Raw genomic sequence first — 24,366 nt, forward strand, 5'->3', positions numbered from 1 at the left:
ATATTTTGTATTTTATTTTCATAGTTTATTTTTTATCGTTTAATACAAAAATTGTGCTAAATGACAAATTTAAACAAATTTTGCTCAACATTTTATATTTTTTAATGTTAATCTATTTCAGCTTTATTGCAGCTTTATTTCAATTAATGAAAATTATTGATTTTTTAATAGTTTTATACAATAATTGTGCTAAATGACAAATGTAAACCTAAATTTTGCTCATCTGAAAGGATTGAGGAGACGTGGCGTCTCTGGCAGAAGTTTCTGGATGACTACTCTCATTTTGAGGAGTGGCTCATGTTGTCGGAGAAGACAGCCGCGCTGCCAAACTCTTCAGGTGTCCTTTACACTGTTGCCAAAGAGGAGCTCAAGAAATTTGAGGTGAGATCATCCAGAATGAATGTAGTATTGTTGAACAGATTTATGATATTAACGCTCTGTGTCTCTGTAGACGTTCCAGCGGCAGGTGCATGAAAGTTTGACGCAGCTAGAGCTGATCAATAAACGGTATCAGCGACTGGCACGTGAGAATCGCACCGACGCGGCCTGTAATCTGAGAGAAATGGCCCACAACGCCAACCAGCGCTGGGAGAACCTGCAGAGACGAGTGTCATCTGTCCTACGCAGGCTAAAGGTACAGAGCTGATGGATTCCTTTTACACCACCATTTATACTCAGTTGATGCTTAGACAGTCATCACTTTGATACATATTATAATAACACAAATCTGTGAAAGAACTTTCTGTCTTTGTTTTTTACCTGATCATTAAAATCAGAAGTTAATTCAAAGATAATTTATCAAATGCATAACAATGTCCCGCACTAATTATAACCATTTCTTGGAAATATAGTTTAACTTTTAAATTTTGTATTTATTTAAAATAAATAGTTTAATATAACTTTTAAATATTGTACTAACAATAAAAATAATAATTATAGCATCATATGACCCCTTTAATGGTTTTATTAAATGCAAGTGGGCTTTTATTTTGAATCTGATTTTTGAAGCATTTTTTATGTCCACCGCAGCACTTTATATGTCAGCGGGAGGAGTTTGAGACGGCACGAGACTATATCCTGGTCTGGCTGACAGAGATGGACCTGCAGTTAACCAACATTGAGCATTTCTCCGAGTGTGATGTCCAGGCCAAAATCAGACAGCTGAGGGTACGTCTCTGGCCTTTATTACTGCATGTGTTCTCCGTATCTCCTGTGTCTTTCTCTGATGAAGGTTCTCTTCTGCGTCCAGGCGTTCCAGCAGGAGATCACTCTGAACACAGCCAAGATTGACCACATATTCCAGCAGGGTGAAGCTCTTCTGGAAAAGAGTGAGCCGATAGATGCTGCTGTGATGGAGGAAGAGCTTGAAGAACTGCAGCGTTACTGCCAGGAAGTGTTTGGACGTGTGGAGCGCTACTACAAGAAACTTATACGATTACCGGTACTTTAAATACAGCAGATGCTTTTTCTGACTGATATTGGAGTTCTCTTCCATTCTTTTTCAATTTGTTTCAGATTTATTTATATGTACCTACATACCTATTTATTTATTTATACATTTGTTTGTTTTTTGTTTATATTTATTTTCATATTTATATGTACCATTTTCATTTATATTTACCTTTTTGTTTATGACTTCCTTTATATATTTATTAATTATTTACTCATTCATTTATTAGATTTTTTCATATTTGTTTATCTTTATATTTATATTTACATTTGTGTATGTTTATATTTATTTATTTATTAATTCATTCATTCATTTATTTTATTTTATTTTAATATTTATTTATATTTACATTTATTTATTTTAATATTTATATGTACCATTTTTATTTACATTTACCTTTTGATTTATTATGATTACTATAATTGTTTTTTATTTTTATTACTATAAAAATTTACATCTGCATCTTAACTCAAGCTACTACTACTGTCAAATGTGCATTTCTAAGAGAATATTAATATAAAAAAAATATTATTAATAAATATTATGATTTGAAACAACATCACATGCAAAACATGCAGAAACTAAGAAATAAATTTGTCTATTAAGATATTTATTTTGTTAAGGAAAATTAACAGTCTGGTTTCTACAACTTTCACTTTGGAGCAAAAATATGGCTTTAAACTTGAAAGAATTAAAGATTTGACATATACCGTGATAATTATCGATATCGACTGATATGAAAAAAAATTACCGTGATCATTTTTTTGGCCATATCGCCCAGCCCTACTACTATTATTTATATCTTTATATATTTATTCATTTATTTATTCGATTTTTTCATATTTATTTTAATATTTATTTATATTTACCTTTTATTTGTTTACCTTATTCATTCATTCATTTGTTCAGTCTATTTTATTTTATTTTCATATTTAAATATACCATTTTAATTTATATTGGCTTTTTTTTGTTTACTTGTTATTTATCAATTCGTTCAGTCAGTCATTTTATATGCACACATTTTGTTTAGCATTTTTTGACATTTTATTTCATCCTCTTTAATCAATTTAGTCAAGGTTTGGATCCCAAAAACCACTGTGAATTCTTCTTCTTTATCCAGCTCACAGACGATGAACATGACATCTCATACTCGGACCGTGAGTTTGATCTGGACGAGCCTGCTGACGTGTCCAGCTTTCCGTGGAGTGAGCGTCTGGGCGATGGTTTTCTGTCCCCTCTGCCCTCGTCCAGTCGCTCTGTGTCACTGGCCGCTCCTCTACGGGCCGAACGCTCGGGCCGAGACACTCCAGCCAGCGTGGACTCCATCCCTCTGGAGTGGGACCACGATTACAACCTGAGCCGGGGTCTGGAGAGCGCCAGCAGAGCCTTGTCCTCTGAACCGGGAGATCAGGGAGAAGATGGATACCTGCAGGGCTCAGCGTCCGCCCTCTCAGGTCAGTGTGAGATCTTTCGTCCTATAAACAGAAGAGAGAGAATAAACTGGTGGCTGTAGAAGATGATTTTAGTGGGGTTCAGCATTCAATCATGTTTGTATTGTATGCATGTATATGTTTCTTTCAGATGTAGTGATTCCAGAGAGTCCTGAGGCATATCTCAAACTTACTGAGCAAACTCTGAGGTCCAGCGCTGGTAGGCAACAGCAGTCCGAAATCTGAGACTCACTCACTAGTCTGTTGCCTGAGATTGTGATCTTTAGTTTCTACTCACAAACCGAATCAAAGCACACATCGGCTGTGTTTTCTAACCCTTCTCGTTTGATTTGTGCTTCACACAGTGTGTTAACTATAATAATCAGTTCTCCAGTGTTTGCATGTAGTGTCACAGGTTGATGCCCACTGACTTCACTCTGGTGTTTGTTCTTGGTTTCTAATGCTTATGGATTTGCCAAATCAACAGCATTACTCACAGTATTTTGCAATCAGAGAAAATTGTGAGTTACAAAAAATAAAATCCTTTTAAATCAAGTGGTTTAAAATCAAATATTATTAGTATGGCCCATGTGGATTTTTTTAATGGTCACACAGGTCCAAAGGAATAATTTTACATATCAAGGTCAAATTTGAATCTGAAATCACAGAAAAATATTTTTACATAAAGAAAATGAAGCCTAATTTTTGGACCAATTCAAATGTTTTTACATTTTTAAATTATAAAGCAATTTCCCCCCTGAAATTCTCATTTACTGTTAAACATCTGAATATTTTTTGTAATTAGATTCACATTGCTGGATGTTTGTTTAAATCTGTTATTTTATTATTATGTATACTATTATAGTATTTATTAATATTCTGATTTAGCTTTTACTTTTTATTTCCAGTGTTTCTTTTAGTAGTTTAAGTTGTAGTCATTTTGTTATGTTTTTGTCATTTTATTAGTTTTTATTTAGCTTGAATTTTTTTTTGTTATAATTTTAATACTTTCAACATTTTATTTCAGTCAGTTGTCAAAGCAACATTTCTTATTTTAAAAGTTTTTCATCTAATATTTCTATTTTTTTCAGCTTCTTTTCAATTAACAAAAAAAAAAACATTTTTTATAGTTTTAGTTAATAGTATCAACACTGGTTTAAAATAGCGTTTTGTGCATTTTTAAAAGTGCAAAATTTAAATAATATTTTTGCATCACAGTAATGAGAATGGACATATTCTATTAATGATAATTCTGTAGTAAATTGCCATGAAAATATGTTAATGCAAAAAAGCTTTAGGTCAGCAGATTTTAAAACACAAGTGACCCGCTCAAAATGATCATCCAATTAATCGGTCTATCACGATCAAATCTCCATTTGTAAATAAGAAAACAATTCCTAATCGAATTGCCTGGATAAATAAAGGTGAACAAACATTTTTAAAAGTGCTGTATTAGATGCCATCCTGAAGAGCAGTGCATATATTCACTCTGATTGTAAACTGCTTTGACTAATGATACATTTGATTAGAAGCACCTAGTATGTTTGACTAATGAGAAAGCAATCATGTGACGTCCATCTCTTGATCATGCACTGCATCAGGCCTGAGAAAGAGAACACGGTTCCAAACGCAGCTCAGAGCAACTTCTTGTTGTTCCTCCATTGATAACTAATGTGATGTTCCTCTACAGGTGACGCTGGATCACTGGAGACTCACATCAGACAGCTGGATAAAGTTCTAAACACCAGCTGCTTCCATCTGCAGCAGACGGAGAACATCATACGCAGCCGGACTCCCACCGGCCCTGAGCTGGACGCCACCTACATGGGTTATGTGAGTAATAATCTATATAGGACTATATTAGGGGAATTGTCACTGGTTTGAATAAGAAAGCATTTGCTAAATTAATTTATATTTATTTCTCTGTCAGATGCGTCTTCTTGAAGAATGTCGTGGCAGTATAGACGCAGTAAAGCGAGTAGGATTTGAGCTGAAAGAAGAGGAAGACAAGATATCAGGTTTCGTCAACCCCAACAGCTCAGAGTCCCAAACTTCAGGTACAAAACCAGATAATATTCTGAGCCATGCACATAAATACATGCAGTCTTAAAACTTCTCATTCAAATTAATGCTGATAGTATATAAGCCATAGTGTGTCATTATAAACATTATATGTTGCATAAAAGATTGGCTAGGAGGAAAGGTAGAATATGAAAGTTTCATAACAAATTTTAACTATTTTTAATGTTTTAAATTCAATTTAAAAAATTAATATTCAGTAGTAGTATTGAGTGAGACTTGCATCTGATCATGAAGATGCAGCTTTCATTATGATCAAGCTATATTTTGGATGAGAAAAACACTTCTCTTTAGAATAGCATGCATTTTATAATAAAAGGAACATTTTATTAAATTATGCATTTTGATTTTCTTTTGTCTGATGCATTATATAATGTGTATTTTTGAATACAGCTACTATAAAGTGTGACCCAGATGCATTTGTGTCGTCTGTGTTGTGCAGGTGTGATCGAGCGCTGGGAGCTGCTGCAGGCTCAGGCTCTCAGTAAAGAGATGCGCATGAAGCAGAACATGCAGCAGTGGCAGCAGTTCAACTCTGACCTGAACAGCATCTGCAGCTGGCTGGACCAGGCAGAAGAAGAGCTGGAGCAGCAGCGGGGACTGGACCTCAGCACGGACATACAGACCATCGAGCTACGCATCAAGAAACTCAAGGTCAGACACTCCAGCGCTGTTAATCATAACTAAAACTATTTGTTACTAAGTGCTAAAATGACTCAAAACTGACACATTGAAGCTATATAGCAGGGGTGTCAAACTCAGTTCCTGGAGGGCCGCAGCCCTGCAGAGTTTAGTTCCAACCCTGCTCCAACACACATACCCATGTAGTTTTCAAATAAGCCTGAAGGACCTGATTAGCTGGATCAGGTGTGTTTAATTAGGGTTGGAGCTAAACTCTGCAGGGCTGTGGCCCTCCAGGAACTGAGGCCATGTCCACACGTATACGGGTATTTTTATAAACGTTATATAAAAGTTTTTCCTTCCGTTTTTAAAAAAATCTCCGTCCACATGAAAACGCATGCTATGAAGCACTGTCAAGAGCATTTGGCAGGCGTTTTCAAAAATGTTTGGTTTCAGTGAACTGGTGCTATGTTTGCGTGTGGACGAACGGCCTAACCACGTAGAAAAAGCTGCGGTTTTAAAAAATAACCGCGTTCATGTGGACAGGGCCTGAGCTTGACACCCCTGCTATATAGCAGTATTAAATAAGACATAATTATATATTATATATAAAAATGACAGAAACACATAACAAAATTGCTAAAACTTAAACTAAAATCTTCTTGTTTTCTTGTTTGTTGATTATCCATCATAAACTTCAATGAAACTAACTAAAACTATTAAAAATAATTTTCAGTAATTGAAATAAAATATAAATATTGAAAATCCTTAATACTGAACATCCTAAACTTAAAATCTTAAACTTGAAATCCTCAATTTAAAAAACTTAATTAGAAATGTTGCCTTACTAGATTACGAAAACTGCAATAAAAATAAATTAAAGCTGTATAGAAATACAAAAAAAATCATAATAATGAGAAAAACACAGATTATAAACCTAAACTAAAATTAAAATGAAAACTAAAAATATAAAAAATATAAAAATGAAAGCTATTAAAAAATATTAATAAGTACTGTAAAAGTATATAAAAAATACTAAAATAATACTAATGCCATGGTATTCTTTGAACCACTGTTATAGCGTTTTCTTTGTTTTATTGTTTGTTGGTTGTCCAAGTAAAACAAACAAAACTAAATTATAAAATTAAAAATAAAAGGTCATTCAAAGTTTGAAGAAGTATTGTAATAGTAATAATACTAAAATAACACTAATGCCATGATATCCTTTGAACCACTGTTGTCGTTTCTTTGTTGGTTGTCCAGCTTGTTTATTGTATTGTGGCATTGATGCTTTTCTCTGTTGACCTGGGACTCCGCGCAGGAGCTGCAGAAGGCTCTGGATAAGCGCAAGGCCATCGTGTTGTCCATTAACCTCTGCAGCGCCGAGTTTGTGCAGTCGGACAGCGAGGAGGCGCGAGACCTGCAGCGACAGCTGAAGGAGATGAATAACCGCTGGGAGCGTCTCAGCAGCTCTCTGGACGAGTGGAGGAACGCGCTCCAGCACGCGCTCTTGCAGTGCCAGGCAAGAAGCTGTTATCAGAAGATACTCATTCAGAAATTCTGCTTTCATCAATGTTGAGGGGTTAAAATCACAGACCTTTTCCTAATCTTCAGGACTTCCATGAGATGAGTCATGGTCTGCTTCTGTGGCTGGAGAACATCGATCGCAGGAGGAATGAGATCGTCCCGATTGACCACACTCAGGACAGCGATACCCTACAGGAGCATCACAAAACGCTTCTGGTAAATTATTTCTCTTTTCTGTTGGTACAGCTTGCACGGCTTGTTTTGATTCAACACTGATTGTTCTGCAGCAAATCCGCCGGGAGCTGCTGGACACGCAGCTGAAGGTGGCGTCCCTGCAGGACATGTCCCTTCAGCTGCTGGTCCACTCGGAGGGCAGTGACTGTCTGGAAGCCAAAGAGAAGGTGCATGTGATGGGGAACCGTCTCAAGCTGTTGCTGAAGGAGGTGACGAGAGACATCCGAGAGCTGCAGAAGACCCTGGACATCAGCAGCAGTCAGCAGGTGAGTTACTGACCGCCAGCATTGTCACAACAAAACATTGATGCACACAGTTTGCCTGTGTTTGACCTAAATGATATTAGTGCCTGTAAACATGAAATTCACAAATATTTCTAAATCAGTGGTTCTCAGCCAGGAGAAGGATGGGCCACAGGATGACTGAAATTGTTGTTGTTGTTATTATTATCATTAATAGTAATAGTATGTTGAAATAATTAAACTTAACAAATGCATGCAAACAAACATGAAATCAAAATATAAACTGAAATCATTTTTCTTTTTCGTTTAATTTTTTTTATTTTAGAACAGTACAATATACAATACAATTACAGTTCTTGAAACTTGAATTGTGGTTAATTTACCTTGTTTATAGATGAATGTATAACCTATATTGATTAATAAATAAGTAAATATAAATGATTATAGACTGATAGACTGATTATATTATATTATATTATATAGGGGGCTTTGAATTTTGTGTTTGAAGTCTTCAATTCAAAAAGGTTAAGAATTTTTTATTTGCAGCAGTGTTTAGTATCATTGAGATACTATTATTGTTTTTATTAATATTTTGAACTAGTTTTTATTTCAATATTTTGTGTTTTCATTTTAATTTCAGTTAAAGTTTTAGTAATTTTGTTATGTTTTTGTCATTTGATATATATATATATAGCAAACTAGCTGAAATTAAATAAGTTTTTGTATATGTGTTGTATATTTTTGTATACACTGTATATTTTTAAATTTATTATATTATATTATATTATATTATATTATATAGGGGGCTTTGAATTTTGTGTTTGAAATCTTCAATTCAAAAAGGTTGAGAATTTTTTATTTGCAGCAGTGTTTAGTATCATTGAGATACTATTATTGTTTTTATGAATATTTTGAACTAGTTTTTATTTCAATATTTTGTGTTTTCATTTTAATTTCAGTTACATTTTTAGTCATTTTGTTGTGTTTTTGTCATTTTATATATATAGGCGACTAGCTGAAATTAAATAAGTTTTTGATTATTTGTTGTATATTTTTGTATATACTGTATTTTTTTTATTTATTTTTTTTTATTTATATAGTGCCTTTCATTTCAGTTGAAGTTTCTTCCAAGTGACATTTTTTTATAATTTTAGTTTAACTACAATAACCCTGATGGTGCAGTCTGTCTAGTTTTTTTACTCACACTGTCTTTCTCCAACTCTCCTCATCACACACAATCTCTGTAGGACTTGTCATCTTGGTCGTCTGCTGATGAGTTGGACACTTCCGGTTCCCTGAGCCCCGTGTCTGGACGCAGCACTCCCAGCCGCCGGCGATCGGTAACACATCACCCTCACGTTCTGTTGGGCCCTTCAGAGATCAGTGTTTGCTTGTCACGTTGAGCTGATAGGTTGACACTTGAATGTACCTGGAACTTGGCCTCCAAAAACACACTTGACACCTTATTAGTATGCTCAGAGTTCCTCCAAAACTCAAGACCTTCCCAGCATGCTCTCCTCTAATGCAAGAGCTGAATCAGAACTGGAGATGTGATTCGTCCCTGTTGTGCTTCTACATCCTATTGATTGATCTTTTACACAACTAGTCACACCCGTATCACAGCCCTAAATTCTGGCTTGGTTTGTTCCTCCACTCATTTCCCACATTCATGTTTATTCTAGATTCCCACACTGTAGTCATCAAGGAATACTGGTTCTATGAAAAAAAAAAAAACATGTCCAGGTCATATTTAACCTCAAAATTTAGCATTAAGAAAATGAAGCTTTTTTGGTCCATTAACATTTTATGATTATAATGATTATAAACATTATAATGACATTCAAACACATTTTCCTCTCACATTGTTACTGTAATGCATCCAGATGTTTTATTTGTTTTTTTATATTTTTTTATTTTATTTTTAAGAATTCTCATCAGATTCTCATTACAATAATACAATGATGCATAAGTCAACAAACTATCACTGTAATGTATGTATGTATATTTAAAATGTTTAATAATTAAAATATAATAATTAATTAAATTCTAATAATTATATGAATTAAATTCTAATAATTACAATCATTAGCTTATCATGCTACTTAATTTTTGTTTGTAATATTTATAATACTTAATGATAATATAATATAATACAAAAAAAAAAATATATATATATATATTTTTTTTTTTCCTAATAATAAAAAATATAATTTTAAAGCTTTTTCCTGTATTATGGCCTTTATGTAATACACAATTTCCTGGGTAAAATATGACCTGTGACATTCTCAGAAAACAGACGAAATGCCCTTTAAAAGCTTTTTCAAATATTAAAGGATCCCTTGTTGGTAAGGTGGTTTTTCTGAGAAGGGTGTCATGAAGAACCAGTTTCTTTGTCTCCATAGAAGTGCTGTCACCCCCTCATTTGATTTTGTTGGTGCTCTTCGTTTTTTTGGGGTTCTTTCATCAGTAGCTTTGTCTTTATTTGCCTGGACTGAAACATTCTTTCTTTCTTTTACCCCCCTGTTCATTGCAAACAGCCACGGGGCAAAAGTAGTCTGTCACAGCCCGGAGCCTGTGTGAGCAGTCCACTTCACAGGTACCTTTCTCCTGGTTTCTAGAACACTTGGAAGATAATGGAACTCAACCCATGACCTGACCGTAGGCCCCTAGCTCTAATGGCTCTGGGTTGACCCCTAAGTGGACAGTGTCCTACAAACCTGACAGACCTGCAGCATGTCACGCATGCAGAAATATTAGCAACCTACAGGCTCATGCTGATGACTTCCATCATCTTCTGTGATTCTAGACACTGCTCAGTTTAGGGAGCTGAGATAGACACTACCAAGGGAGCTCATGCACCAGACCAAAAGCGTGCTTGTTTTCTATATTTTGCGGCTGTAAATATGGATACGCTAGGCTGCTTGCGGCTGAGCCATTAATTTTTCTTGTCTATTCAGCAAGCGTCTGCAATGAACAATCTTGGCAACTTTCTCTTCTCTCTCTGGTGTGTCACATCTGCTCTTTCACTGACTAATCAATCATCTTCTCCCTCCTCCAATGTGCCATCCGTGCAGTTTGATGACATGCTAGAGAAACGTGACGTGCGTTACAGAGGACTCTCTACCAGTGGGACTGTTCTGATAGGTGCAAAAAATCTGATTTCCCATGTGTCCGCATGCAGTGGGTTATGGACAAGATTTTTTTTTTTTTAGTTAATAATATAAACAAAAAGAGAAAGATGAAATAATATTTTTGATATCTTGGAGACCTTTCTTAGAAGAAGATCTATACAGTATTAAATTGCAGTAAAGATGAGTAACTCATGAATTATTGATTCAAGGAAGCCAGATTAAATAATTAGTACATCATCATTTGTATCTAAAGCAATGTAGTGAAGTAGACTGATTATTCCAGTCAGCTTGTCTGGTGTAACCAAGGTGTAAGTATCTTTCTTAAAAGCACAATGTTGATCACTCGTGAATTGCATCTTGTTGGGTTTGAACATACAGAATTTTAGTTTTTCCAGCATATTTTTAACCATTAGGCAACAGCACCCCGAAACTATAGCTATATATTAATGAAAACTCTGCCTTAAACTGAAAACTGTTGAGCTGTTTTTTCTGTTAGCATGCTCTCTGCTTAACAGCGCTTTAACAAAAAAGGCATATTTATAAATACAAACATTCTCTTAAAATGGCCCTTTTGCTTTTAAATGCTACTAAAGACTTCAAACTAACTCTATCTGTGTCAAGCTTGGGCAGCTAATGTGTTCCCAAATGTCATATAACAGTGTTAGGCAAAGATAAATATGTACAAGAAATAGCAATTCCATCCAATAAGCCTATTTACTTATTGTTAAAAATAAAGGTTCCAAAAGGGAAGCGATGCAAGTGAAGAACCATTTTTGGTTCCACGAAGAACCTTTTTATCCACTATAAAGAACCTTTTGTGGAATGAAAATTTTCCATGGATGTTAAAGCTGCAGTCTGTAACTTTTGGCACTCTAGCGGTTAATAAACAGAACTGCATGCGTCTCGCGGAAGAACATTGTAGCCGGAGCTACTTCTCTCTGTTTTTGTCTATGACGAGTCAGGTACTGGGACATGGATTTTTTTTGGATTCATGGTGTACTCGCTTATTATATCAATTGTTAATTTTGAACACAAAAAAGTTACGGACTGCAGCTTTAAAGGTTCTTCATGGAATCATCAATGCCCAATATCCAGTGAACCTTTCATTTTAAGAGTCTTTTGTGAATCTACAAAGCCCATTTCTTTAGCTACAGTTAGGAATAGCTAGATAACCAGTGTAATTTCTCTCATTCACCTAGTTTTACATCTGAGCGTTTCCACCTCTTGTGCCGTCTCATGTATAGCAGGTCTCGCAACGCCGCTGGATCCGGTTCCTCCCATTCTGACGAGGAAGAACCACCATCCTGGTGCAAAACCTTCCTGAAGCGTGTCCTCTGGGCCGCACTGCCGCTGCAGATCTTCCTGCTGCTGGTGCTGGTGGTGGCCTGTCTTGTGCCTACGTCTGAGGACCACTACAGCTGTGCCCAACTCAACCACTTCGCCCACTCCTTCCACCCAATGCTCCGCTACACCAAGGGGCCTCCGCCTATGTGAGCTCCACTTTGAAGTTAAGACGGCAGCTCAGCGTCGGGTTTCCCTCTAAATTGACAACTGCCGTTGAGTTTGGCAGCCATTATCGTGTCCTTGTACAGCAAATACAGCTGCTAATTTTACAGTATGTCACTCTGAGTCTCGTGTAGATGTTAGAACGAAGCCTATTGCACTGAAAACTGCTGTCAGACAAGTGTTGTCAGTGCTACTGATGTTCTTCCATGTTTGATGTGAAGGAGGAAACTAGAGCGTAGGATATTAACTCACTGTGAGTTAATCAGGTCTTTTTTAATCATGGAAAGATCAAGTTTATTGCGCAAAAACTGAAAGGTGTTGGGTTGCTTGTATCACATGAATAACTTGTAAAAAAGAGAAGATAAAACATTTATGAACTCTATATTGCAATTATTTTTTTATGTGTAGTTTTTGCATGTGTTCATCCTTTGGTTTTAAAACAATCGTCGATTTTATTGGATTAGTCATTGTTTCTTTTTTCATTTTTGATCTTAACTAACCTGCTGTAATATTCAAGGTAACTGTGTCATGAATATACTTCACTGTATGCAAACCACTGATATCAAAGAAAAGGATATTTATGTATGTACAGTTCGCTAAGGCCTAAGAAACCTTCGCAATGAAAATACACCTATGATATACACATAACCTGCTGATAAGGATTTTCATTACAATTAAAGACTGAATGACCATAATTTGTTTAATTGTGAATCATAATTGTTTTCTTACCTATTTGCTGATGGAGTCGCAGTTTAAACACTGAACTGATTTGCTCGTAATATTTACAGGGATGTATTACCCAGTTAACAGGGAATGTTCTCAGAACTTGACTAGGTTCTGTTATGAATGAACATTCTTCCAGGAACATTAATAGAATGTTAATTTAAAATGATCTGGTCTTTAATAAAAATGTTTTTTATACATTGTATTTATACAGAGAACATTCAAAAGTAACTTCCCATGTTTGCAAAAGGATCAAATGGAATGTTCCATTAGTGTTCTCACTAACGTTTAAAATTTTAAAACATTAACTGGATGTTTTGAATGTTCTTAGAATATTCAGAAACAACATTTCTCTATCTTAATGGGAACATTAGCTAACCATCCTTAGAACACGTTTTTTTGTTAGCTGGGTAAACACATCAAATCATTGCATACTTCCATTAACCCAGAGTCTCATTTATCGCAACGAACATGGTAAACATCTCTTAATATTTAATGAAATACTTTCCATTAATATGATGCATGCATAAAATGTGTTTATTTTGTCACAATACATTTACATTTAGTCATTTTGCCGACGCTTTTATCCAAAGCGACTTACAATTGGGGAATACATAAAGCGATTCTTATCCAAAACACCACAAATGACCAGAGAATATAGGGACCTGTGATTGGAGTTTGTTGTATTTGGTCTGCAGGATGGCCAGCTCCTCACGCACCGTCTCAGTGGCCTGTTTAGAGTGTGAGGTGCTGCTGGATTACAGACTCCTCCATTGCCAAACCGCTGTCAGTCAAACCTGAATACTGACAGACAGAGTTTGACAGACAGACAGAGAACATTTTGGTTATGAATTAACAAAACAGTGTATATACAGTATATGATCATGAAAAGATATAGTGGTATAAGACATTAATCACAATTTGATTGACTGACTAAATTAGTCCTTGTTGGCAAGTCCTGTAGATGTTTTATCATTTTATTGATCCTGACACAAAATCAAATGATGGCTATAGCAGTAGACAGTAAAGCAATTAAAGCCAACCATTCTCTTTGTAAAGAAAAATGAGAATATATCACTCTGTAAACTGGCACAATGTACAAAAACTCACGTGTCTCTGTTATTGCTCCACGTCTATATCAAATCGTCTCTTAATGCTCAGTTTTCTGTAGGTTATTCATGTTAATGTGTCGCTGTAGTTTATCAGGTATCCAAGCAACACAACAACATTTAACGTGTTCACCATTAGAGGGCGCGCCATCAAATGTTAATGCAGTGACCGCAAGTCACATTTATACGTTTGGTAGATGCTTTTATCAGAGCGACCGATGTACAATGTTTTCATTTTATGTACTGACACAACGAATTTCAATTGTGACAAATAACATAAAGCCTCCTATCTACCTGCTGCAGAGTCTTGATAAATATGTGCTATTTACAAATTACTCTTGTATCATAATTGTCCTCGATTTTAACCTTTTTAACTATTAAAACACGATAGATAGATAGATAGATGATAGATAGATGATAGATAGATAGATAGATAGATGATCGATAGATAGATAGATAGATAGATAGATAGATGATAGATAGATAGATAGATAGATGATCGATAGATAGATAGATAGATAGATAGATAGATGATAGATAGATAGATAGATAGATGATCGATAGATAGATAGATAGATAGATAGATAGATGATAGATAGATAGATAGATAGATGATCGATAGATAGATAGATAGATAGACAGAAATAGATAGATAGATAGATGATCGATAGATAGACAGATAGATAGATGATAGATAGATAGATAGATAGAAATAGATAGGTAGATGATCGATAGATAGATGATAGATAGATAGATAGACAGAAATAGATAGATAGATGATCGATAGATAGATAGAAATAGATAGGTAGATGATCGATAGATAGATGATAGATAGATAGATAGATAGACAGAAATAGATAGATAGGTAGATAGATGATCGATAGATAGATAGACAGATAGATAGATAGATAGATAGATGATCGATAGATAGATAGATAGACAGAAATAGATAGATAGGTAGATAGATGATCGATAGATAGATAGACAGATAGATAGATAGATAGATAGATAGACAGACAGACAGATAGATAGACAGACAGACAGACACAGATAGATAGACAGAAATAGATAGATAGATAGATAGATAGATAGACAGACAGACAGACAGACAGACAGACAGATAGATAGATAGATAGATAGATAGATTTGACCAAGTACAACATGTTCCTGGATCAACATTCCCATCAACCAATCAGAATTGAGAGATAACTTTTCAGGAAATGTCAGTTTTAGGCTTACAATCAGGATTAGGTGCTTCTACACCCTTGTTAATCAGCTATCATTTCCCGCTGATTTTAGGAATAAATTATGGGTAAGGTTAGGTTTAGGGGTGGGGATTGGGTTAAGTCCGTATTTTTGGACAGTAATGTTGAACCAGGATCAACAAAAGATGTTGATCCAGGAACATGTCTTGCTTGGCAAAATCACGGCGACCAGATTTCTTATTATAAACATATTAAGAGAACAAACAAACCTAGATTTGCATATGCTTTTACACGAAACTTACCAAATAAACAATAAGGTTCAAAATAAAATTCATAAAATCCGAATAAGTCTGTAGGGGCGGAGCGACTTTTACGTTCAATTGGACGTCACCAAAATACAGGAAGTGCCCGATCACTCGTGCAGTTCGAACTGTCAAATAAACTTTATGTGAATGTTTGAGAATGTTGCAACATTTGTATCTACGGTGTAACACTTTCTGTCACCGAACGTTCTAATATTTGGCGGGACGGGACTTATACAGTCTATGGACGGGACGCGGCAGGTACGCTAAAGAGGTTAAAGAGAATTCATTACTGTGAATCATTAGAATCTAATATAAGTTAGTGAACAGCTCGCGTTTACAGTACAGTACAAAACAATGAATAGTGTAGCTGCTTTATGTCAGCTGATCAGAATGAAGCTTCAATTGCATTTGCTTCTATTGACCTTCATAATTAATTGTGAGGAAGGTTATACATAATTAGATATGACCAATGCAGTGTGTTGGCATGCTTGTCATTCAAGGTCAGTTAAAATAAAGGCCTCGTGGCCACAACATGCATGATGATGTAGACATAATTTGACACTGTTTTAATGCTGAAACTGTTTGATTCATACAGGCATGTCTCTCAAGATTTTATGGAGGTTGCATCAGCCTTTGAAAAGGACACAAGCCTGTGGTTTTGCTCTCAGGACACTAAATAGATTAAACAGTGTCACCGCCAACAGGTTAAACTGCACAACACTGGCATCCAGTGCATCTACACAAAACCTTCTCAAAGACTGGAGGAATTGTCACACCAGTTTACACAACCATAGATGCTTTTTGCCGAGGGGAGTGTGTCAGAGACCACATTTTGAAATGCTGACTCCTTTAAATTTAAAATCCAAAACATGGAGTTTACAAATGAGATTGCAGTCCACAACAACCGCCACCAAGTCAGTGCTGAAACAAGGAGGCATGCTGGGAAAAAGGACTTTTAAGGGACCAAGAACCAAACAGCCTTCACGAACCAATCATCCCAGTCTGGAGGAGGTGTGTGATGATTTATTTATTTTTGTTAAACTCATCTTTGGCATATATAATTATGTATCTAACTACATTTTCCAGGACATGATGCAGTGCATCGCATACGCAACTGCAGATCAGTACCATTTACCAACACTCTGTCACGATCTCATCGCTCATGGCTTCGTTGAAATCAAAGAATTTCCCAGAGGTCAGTTCGTCTGCAGCAATTTTTGATGTTTTTGACCGTACACAGAAAGTACCACATTCCATTCTTGTTTGAAGGATACACATATTTGCAGTAAATATATCTTGTGGGTTTCAGATGCTTCTAATGTTTTGGTGATGGGAACAGAGAATGCTGCAAAACCTTATGATAGTGGCACAATATTCATCTTCAGGTATGCTGAATTATGTTTTGTCATTTGAATTTCTGGGGTTTGATTTTTTATTTTTTTTGTTTACCATACAGAGAAGGTTCTGTGGTGTTCTGGAATGTTGAAGAAAAAACTGTGAGTAGTAGTTCTGTTTTATTCATAACTGAACATTTGGAATAATTAAGATTTGTAATGTTTTTGAAAGAAGACTTTTATGCTCACCAGGGCTGCATTTATTGGCTGTTTACAGTAAAAAAAACACAGCAATATTGTGAAATATTATTATAAATGATTATTATTATTATTATAAATATATTTTAAAATGTAATTTTCTTCCTGTGATGCAAAGCTGAATTTTCAGCATCCTTACTCCAGTCTCCAGTCCAGTGTCACATGATCCTTCAGAAATCATTCTAATATGCTGATGTGGTGTTCAAGAAATGTCTTATTATTATCAATGTTGAAAACAGTGTCGAACAGAAGAAGCATAAATGCTTCTTGAAGTCAGAAAGTCAGCATATTAAAATAATTTCTGAAGAAACATGTGACACCGAAGACTGGAGTAATGATGCTGAAAATTCAGCTTTGCATCACAGGAATGTGTTGCATTTTAAAATATAGTCAAATAAGAGTTGTAGTAATATTTCACAGTATTACTGTTTTTACTGACTTTTTGATCAAATAAATGCAACCTTGGTGAGCCAACCTTGATGTACCTTACTCAGGTAAAGACAGTGATGAGGATACTGGAACAGCATGAAATTCAACCCTATGAAGTCGCCCTAGTCCACTGGGAAAATGAAGAGATCAGTTATACAGTAGGAGAGTGAGTCACAAATCCTTCATTTCTTAATGCAACATATATTCAAATCATATAATACCTACTGAAAGTTGCAGTATTTTTTCATATGTTTTTTTATTTATATGTTGGTTTAGGGGTAATTCAAAGCTCCATCGTGGAATTTTCTTGTTTAATGAAGAGCTGGATTATGATCAGGTTGTTCTGGAGAAGTTTGCATTTTCCAATGCTTTATCACTGTCAGGTAGGATATGTTTGCATTTTCACACATTTTTTTGAAACACTGATAAATTATAAAAACATTGATGATTAATTATATTTTTATTTGTGCATTTTCTTGTTAATATTTGTGTTTACCTTGCATGATTTCAGTAAAACTAGCAATATGGGAGGTCTCTCTCGACAACTTTGTTGAGTCCATCCAGTCAATTCCTGAGGTAGATCCACTTATGTACTCTTTCATAGGTAATACCAGCATTTGCTGCTTTTTGCAAGTTCAAATAGTTCTGTATATTAAATGGCACAGATGCAAACATGTGTTCTGTTTTTCTAAAAAAGCAAAATATACCTCAGTGTGAAATGAAGTAATTGTAGCCATAAAACTTTTTAACAGATGCTGAAGTCTGGACAAAGAGTGAAACTGTCCAGGGCTGAAGTTATGCAGAAGATAGGGGAGCTCTTTTCCTTGAGGTCAGATCATTTTATCTGGTTTATTTTGTATGAGATAAGCTGCTGCTCTATTTAATTTAATTATTACAATCTTTTTAACCTTTTGCAGGCACTGCATAAATCTCAGCTCTGACTTACTGATCACACCTGATTTCTACTGGGACAGAGAAGATCTTGAGCAGCTCTATGACAAGACCTGTCAGTTCCTCAATATTAACCGAAGAGTTAAGGTTAGTGAAAGTACTTGCACAAAATGTTTTTGCATCTATCTTAAAGGAAAAGTTTGCCTAAAAATGAAAACTATTTACTCACCCTCAGACCATCCAAGATGTAAATTAGTTTGTTTCTGCATTTGGAGAAATTTTGCATTCCATCATTTGCTCATCAGTGGATCCTCTACAGTGAATGGGTGCCGTCAGAATGAGAAACCAAACAGCTGATAAACATATCACAATAATCCGCAAGTAATCCACACCACTCCAGTCCATCAGTTAACATCTTGTGATGTGAAAAGTTGTGTGTTTGTAAGACACAAATCTATCATTAACCTGTTTTAAAGGGATAGTTCACCCAAAAATGAAAATTTGATGTTTATCTGCTTACCCCCAGGGCATCCAAGATGTTCCTAAGACACGAAACGATCGGTTTGTGCGAGAACCCGAACAGTATTTATATAATTTTTTACCTCTAATACAGCACTACGTCCAACTTCCTTGAGCGCGCGCACGGCATCCGATGCGTGAGGTGTGTACGCGCGCGTCTCTGCCGTAGTTTACGTTAATGGGTGTGTTGATATCCAGCCGAAGAGCAATCAACCATAACTTCAGGCGAGCAGGCTCAGAAGTTGGGAATACGTGGAAAGTCACAACTCCCGAATGAGTTCGCGCGAGAGAAAGTAATCTTTTAGTTTTAAGTCGGTTTGAACAATCCGGATAAGCGCAAGTAAGTACCATTTTGATTAGCCGTCGTACCTACAATGACTGTGCACTGTGTAAACAATGAGTGACGTATACGCGCAAGAGATCATTTCCGGCGCTTGCGTAAACTACGCCAGAGCGCGTACACACCTCACGCACCGGATGCCGTGCGTGCGCTCAAGGAAGTTGGACGTAGTGGTGTATTAGAGGTAAAAAATTATATAAATACTGTTCGGTTTCTCGCACAAACCGATCGTTTCGTGTCTTAGGACATCAATGTGTCGTCACGAGCCGCAGGGTTTAATTTGGATTTGTCTGTACATGTTTTTTTTACTCTCATAGATTTTGTTACCATTGCCATGCATTATACGACTGATAGACTGCAACGGCTGGACTTAAAAAATCATAATTTGTGTTCTACTGAAGAAACAAAGTCACCTACATCTTGGATGCCCTGGGAGTAAGCAGATAAACATCAATTTTTCATTTTTGGGTGAACTATCCCTTTAACTTTAGACCGCTACACTTCACAAGACAATTACTTGTGGATTATTGTGATGTTTTTATCAGCTGTTTGGACTCTCATTCTGACGGCACCCATTCACTGCAGAGGATCTATGGGTTAGCAAGTGATGTCATGTTAAATTTCTACATCTACATCTTGAATGACCTAAGGGTGAGTAAACTTTAAGCAAATTAAATTTTTTGGGTAAACTATTCCTTTAAGGGACATTTAAATATCCTGATAAAATGTTGCTTTGGTCCTAGCTCACTGTTTGTTTTCTAGGTTGTGAACGAGAAGTTACAACACTGCACTGAACTTACAGACCTGATGAGGAATCACTTCAGTGAGAAACACAGTCTCAGACTGGAGTGGATGATCGTTGTTCTGATTACTATTGAGGTTAGTAAACACTGATATCCACTTTAAGCAGACTTTCATTTTGAACACCAGTTCAATAGACAATAAATAATATTCAGCTGCACTGTCAAAAACTGTTGAAATGTCTACATCATATCATATTTGTGTCCTCCAAATTTGATTTAAAGTACACATTTTGCAAATGCAATGCAAAACCTATATATATATATATTATTTTCTTTTATCTTTAGGTGATGTTTGAACTTGCTCGTGTAATCTTCTGAGGACCCACAGATACAGTCTTACAGTGGCATACAGTGACTTTGTGTAAACCAGCAAATCAGTTTGTTTTCTGTAGATGAAGTTCTCATTGATAAATCATCTTATCTTTTGCTATTCTTAATGTGACACTGACCCGAAATAAAGTTTTTTTTAGAAGTATCGGATAAATAGTGGCTCATTTTGTGTCTGTTTTGCCTCCTTTTCAGAAAGTTATGGGATAGAAATCACTGTTGAATCTATGTCCTTAACTCAACTCCTGCTGTAAAATCCAGATTAAGCAGATAGCTGTGTTTTGGAACTTCTAAATGAGCTTGAGTAATATAAAACCGCTCCAAACTGTGCACAACTTTTCACATGCTGCCTTGTTGCCAATGGCATGGAACTTGGTTTTGTAATTGTGTTGTGCTTACATAGCCTCTGATAATACTAAAATTTCTCCACTGATTTTTTTTTTTTTTTTACTTTACAAGCTGTGACAAACTGTCTCTGTTTTTTGGAACACGTATAAGCTTAAGTAGGCTAACATTTGACACTTTTATTCATTATTTCACTAGTTATTACAAATGCTGCTCAAATGGACCTGCTAACAAATGTTGTAGTGGTCTCGCAGTTGATTGATTGATCGATCAGCCTCTAGTGATCGACAGCCGTTCGATACGGCGCGCGCTCACGTCATGTGATTCAAAGCCTCCGGAAAACGGCAGCAGATTACAGACTGACTGAACTCGTACTGCTCGGTGGAGAGGTTTCCTCCGCTTCAGCCAACAAACTAAACTGAATTAGAGTTCTGTCGCGAAAGAGCAGACGGTAAGTGACGGCTTAAAGGTTTTATTTCAAACGAGTGTTTAATACAACCGTTGTCGGCTTGTTTTTAGTCCAGTAACGAAGGACACTATCGATTACTCGCGGATCTTAAACGAAAATTATACATATTTTGACCGTTTTCGTCTTGGCATTGCTTTTGCTTATCGGAAGATTAACGGGTTTAATTTCTCTGTTCATCTGTGTGATTTTCTTTCGCTCGTTTAAAGTGTAACGTAATGTTATTTTATTTGATTCATTGCGTGAGCGCGTGTTTCCTATTTGTCCGCGGAAACTTTTGTACTCGGAATTCACCAGCATGGGCGGGGCTTCAACGCACGCACGCACACTCACTCACGCGTACACACACACACACACACACACGTAGTTGCCTCAAAACCTATTTAGACACTGAAACCACACTTCTGAAATGGGACATTATGTAGGTTTTTACATTTAAATTCTTTTTTTTTTTTTGCAAGTGAGGAATGTTATAACAAGTAGTTTTTACTGTATTTGTTATAAATATTGTTACCCTCACAAGTATAGAAAAACACCCTTACTGCTATATATATATATATATATATATATATATATATACAGTAGTCAACATTTGAAGTGAATCAAAGAAGTGAATCAAAGTTGTCCTAAGACAAGAATGCATTTTGGTTTTAGGACAACTTTGATGAAAGGTTTTGATCCACTTCAAATGTTAACTAGTGTATATGCACACACACACAATCAAATTAATATACAAAAAATGGCCAAAAATATATATTTGCACAAATATGATTCAGAATATATTTACATCAATATATTTTATACCAATATATTTTCCGCCATTTTTTTCATTTCTTTTAAAAATATATTTAAAAAATATTTATTTTTCAAAACCGTTTAAAAATGTGTTTTGTCCTCCGTATATTTCAGTCCAAGAAAATACATTCACATGTCACATTTGAGGGGGGAAAAACTTTCTTTGTTGTAAAAGTGTAATATAACAATATATAAATGGTTACCACATATGCATTCATACTCAATGTAGCCTACTGTAAGATTGAATTTTTTTTTAGCTTGCCCATTTTAAAATGTTCAATTCCGAAAATATATTTCATTTAGCTTCTGTTTCCATCATATATACTGAATGTATTTAAAATATATATTGGCCAGAATTTATTTATTTGTTTAGCCATATGGTCAAGGACACATAAGCTATAGATGTTCTTTAATAAATGGAGTTTTGGTGACCGAAATGCATATTTAATGAGGTGCAAGATAAATTGACTGAACCTACTGAAAACCTTACGAATATTTTCTTTTAATTTGTGTGTGTGTGTTTAGGTGGAAAAAAATGGACTTGGCCCATCATGGTCTCGTTCTCCTTAAGCGCCTCAATGCTCAGAGAGAGTTTGGTTTTCTCTGTGACTGTACTGTGGCCATCGGGGATGTTCTTTTCAAAGCCCACAAAGCCGTTCTTGCAGCGTTCTCAAACTACTTCCGTATGCTGTTCATCCATCAAGACAGGTACTACGAACGTGATTGCAAAAAAGTTATTTGTTCACATTTGCAGTACTCTGTTATTAAATGATTCTTTATGCTTCTCTTTTGCAGTAACTGTGTTCGACTGAGGCCTTCAGACATACAAGCAGATATCTTCAGCTACCTGCTAAACTTAATGTACACTGGAAAATTCACCACACAGCCCATTGACCCTCTTCGCCTTGAGCAAGGTGTAAAATTCCTGCATGCCTACCCTTTATTACAGGAGGCAAGTCTTCTTATAAACCCCGAGTCCCAGTATGTACCTTTGACAAACTCGCTTTATGGAATACAGATACCTGATCAGACATACAGTCGGCCTGAAAGAAATACAGCATGCAAGGATGGCATTTATGCTAAAAACTCTGAAAACATTCACCGAGAATTTTTGGAAATTTCTGATATGGATTACAGATCTCCACAACCTGTCGGCATAGAGTCACCCACCCAGAAACCTGCAGCCACGATGTTCCGACACCTCACATATGGCATAATGAGTAAGAGTGCTTCCTCCAGAAAGCATTACACCTGTAATTATTGTGGAATCCATTTTAACCAGAGGTGCAAGTTGAAGGAACATCTCCTTGTCCACACCAACAAAGCAACTGAGCCACAGGTGTTGTCTATGCAAAATGGTCACACTATTGAGTTTGAAGTTCAGGATATGGAAGAGGACCATTTGCGTGTTGACAGTGATGTTATTAGTGATACCGATCAACAGGCGTGGATGGAAGACACCCTGCCGCCCTCTGAAATGGTTGATATAGACAACCTGGAGGGCACCGAGATGGGTCGTGAAATAAAACGCCGAAAATTTGAGTGTCCAACCTGTGCACGCAAGTTTATTCAGAAAAGTCACTGGCGTGAGCACATGTACATTCACACTGGAAAGCCATATAAGTGCAGTGCTTGCGGAAAGAACTTCTGCAGAGCCAATCAAGCTGCTCGACACGTTTGTCTGAGTCAGGACACAGACTCGTACATTATGGTCAACAAACAGAGTTTGGTTCTGTGTGGTGGAGAAGACAACAGTCAAGTGGAAGCTCTCTTTCAGTCTTCTGAAAGACCTTATAAATGTAGCATGTGTGCAGCACCTTTTGCAAGTCCTTCTGAGGTTCCCAAACATCAGTGTTTGACTGAGAGCGACGCTGTACCATTGGCAGAAAATTCACTGGGGGAAAATCAAAAGAAGGACTTGGAGACAACTATTCCTGAAGTAACCATTCCTTCTTGAAATGTCATGCTAAAGCAGTATTAGCTTATTGCCAGTATTTAACTATTTGTATGTTTGTGTTGTTATGAACTAAGAGATAAGTATTTTTTTAAGGTCCACTGCATTTTCATGTCTTTTTTTCTATTGAAAGGTCATTTGTGAATTAGTTTGAAACGAATAAAATGCCAAAACTTAATGTTTCCAATCAGAAACACTTCTGAGTTACCTCGTTAAGTAATTCAACATTGCAAGTAGAAGAAAAAAACAGCATATTATGAGGCTGTCTTTCATCCATTCGCCAAAAGAAATAAAAACTACTAGCATGCTGTATATCAACTTTTCATAAATTACAAGTCCAAAA

The 24,366-nt window shown here is 36.0% G+C and overlaps 3 protein-coding genes across 4 annotated transcripts in view; all 3 read left to right on the forward strand.

The window, feature by feature from the left end:
- The window catches only part of LOC107653911 (nesprin-1-like), a 120,523-nt gene extending 107,615 nt beyond the window's left edge, over positions 1-12,908 (forward strand). Inside the window, exons 133-147 of the mRNA XM_016440777.1 lie at positions 231-381; positions 452-634; positions 1,030-1,167; positions 1,250-1,441; positions 2,571-2,904; positions 3,032-3,100; positions 4,571-4,713; positions 4,811-4,937; positions 5,402-5,613; positions 6,902-7,102; positions 7,195-7,323; positions 7,395-7,607; positions 8,831-8,923; positions 10,121-10,179; positions 11,959-12,908. Coding sequence (XP_016296263.1) covers positions 231-381; positions 452-634; positions 1,030-1,167; positions 1,250-1,441; positions 2,571-2,904; positions 3,032-3,100; positions 4,571-4,713; positions 4,811-4,937; positions 5,402-5,613; positions 6,902-7,102; positions 7,195-7,323; positions 7,395-7,607; positions 8,831-8,923; positions 10,121-10,179; positions 11,959-12,208 — 2,494 coding nt within the window. The 3' untranslated portion in view covers positions 12,209-12,908. The remainder of the gene's footprint in view (positions 1-230; positions 382-451; positions 635-1,029; positions 1,168-1,249; positions 1,442-2,570; positions 2,905-3,031; positions 3,101-4,570; positions 4,714-4,810; positions 4,938-5,401; positions 5,614-6,901; positions 7,103-7,194; positions 7,324-7,394; positions 7,608-8,830; positions 8,924-10,120; positions 10,180-11,958) is intronic.
- A 2,754-nt stretch (positions 12,909-15,662) lies between these two features.
- On the forward strand, positions 15,663-20,608 carry LOC107654085 (required for meiotic nuclear division protein 1 homolog). Of its 2 annotated transcripts, none has more exons than XM_016441019.1 (12): positions 15,663-15,820; positions 16,158-16,573; positions 16,649-16,757; positions 16,872-16,947; positions 17,019-17,058; positions 17,649-17,749; positions 17,860-17,966; positions 18,095-18,159; positions 18,336-18,412; positions 18,501-18,621; positions 20,096-20,212; positions 20,422-20,608. In XM_016441019.1, exons 2-12 carry the CDS (start codon positions 16,160-16,162, stop codon positions 20,452-20,454), a joined length of 1,260 nt encoding a protein of 419 aa, XP_016296505.1. In that variant the 5' UTR covers positions 15,663-15,820; positions 16,158-16,159; the 3' UTR covers positions 20,455-20,608. The 2 variants fall into 2 exon arrangements, with proteins under 2 accessions (XP_016296505.1, XP_016296499.1); XM_016441013.1 differs by lacking the exon at positions 15,663-15,820 and adding an exon at positions 15,996-16,062.
- Positions 20,609-21,097: 489 nt separating this feature from the next.
- LOC107653598 (zinc finger and BTB domain-containing protein 2-like) lies at positions 21,098-24,311 on the forward strand. Its single transcript, XM_016440347.1, has 3 exons — positions 21,098-21,259; positions 22,595-22,777; positions 22,865-24,311. Exons 2-3 carry the CDS (start codon positions 22,605-22,607, stop codon positions 24,024-24,026), a joined length of 1,335 nt encoding a protein of 444 aa, XP_016295833.1. The 5' UTR covers positions 21,098-21,259; positions 22,595-22,604; the 3' UTR covers positions 24,027-24,311.
- The last annotated feature ends 55 nt before the right edge of the window (positions 24,312-24,366 follow it).

This window comes from Sinocyclocheilus anshuiensis, unplaced genomic scaffold (genome assembly GCF_001515605.1).
Source record: "Sinocyclocheilus anshuiensis isolate Anshui unplaced genomic scaffold, SAMN03320099.WGS_v1.1 scaffold1561, whole genome shotgun sequence".
NCBI lineage: Eukaryota > Metazoa > Chordata > Actinopteri > Cypriniformes > Cyprinidae > Sinocyclocheilus > Sinocyclocheilus anshuiensis.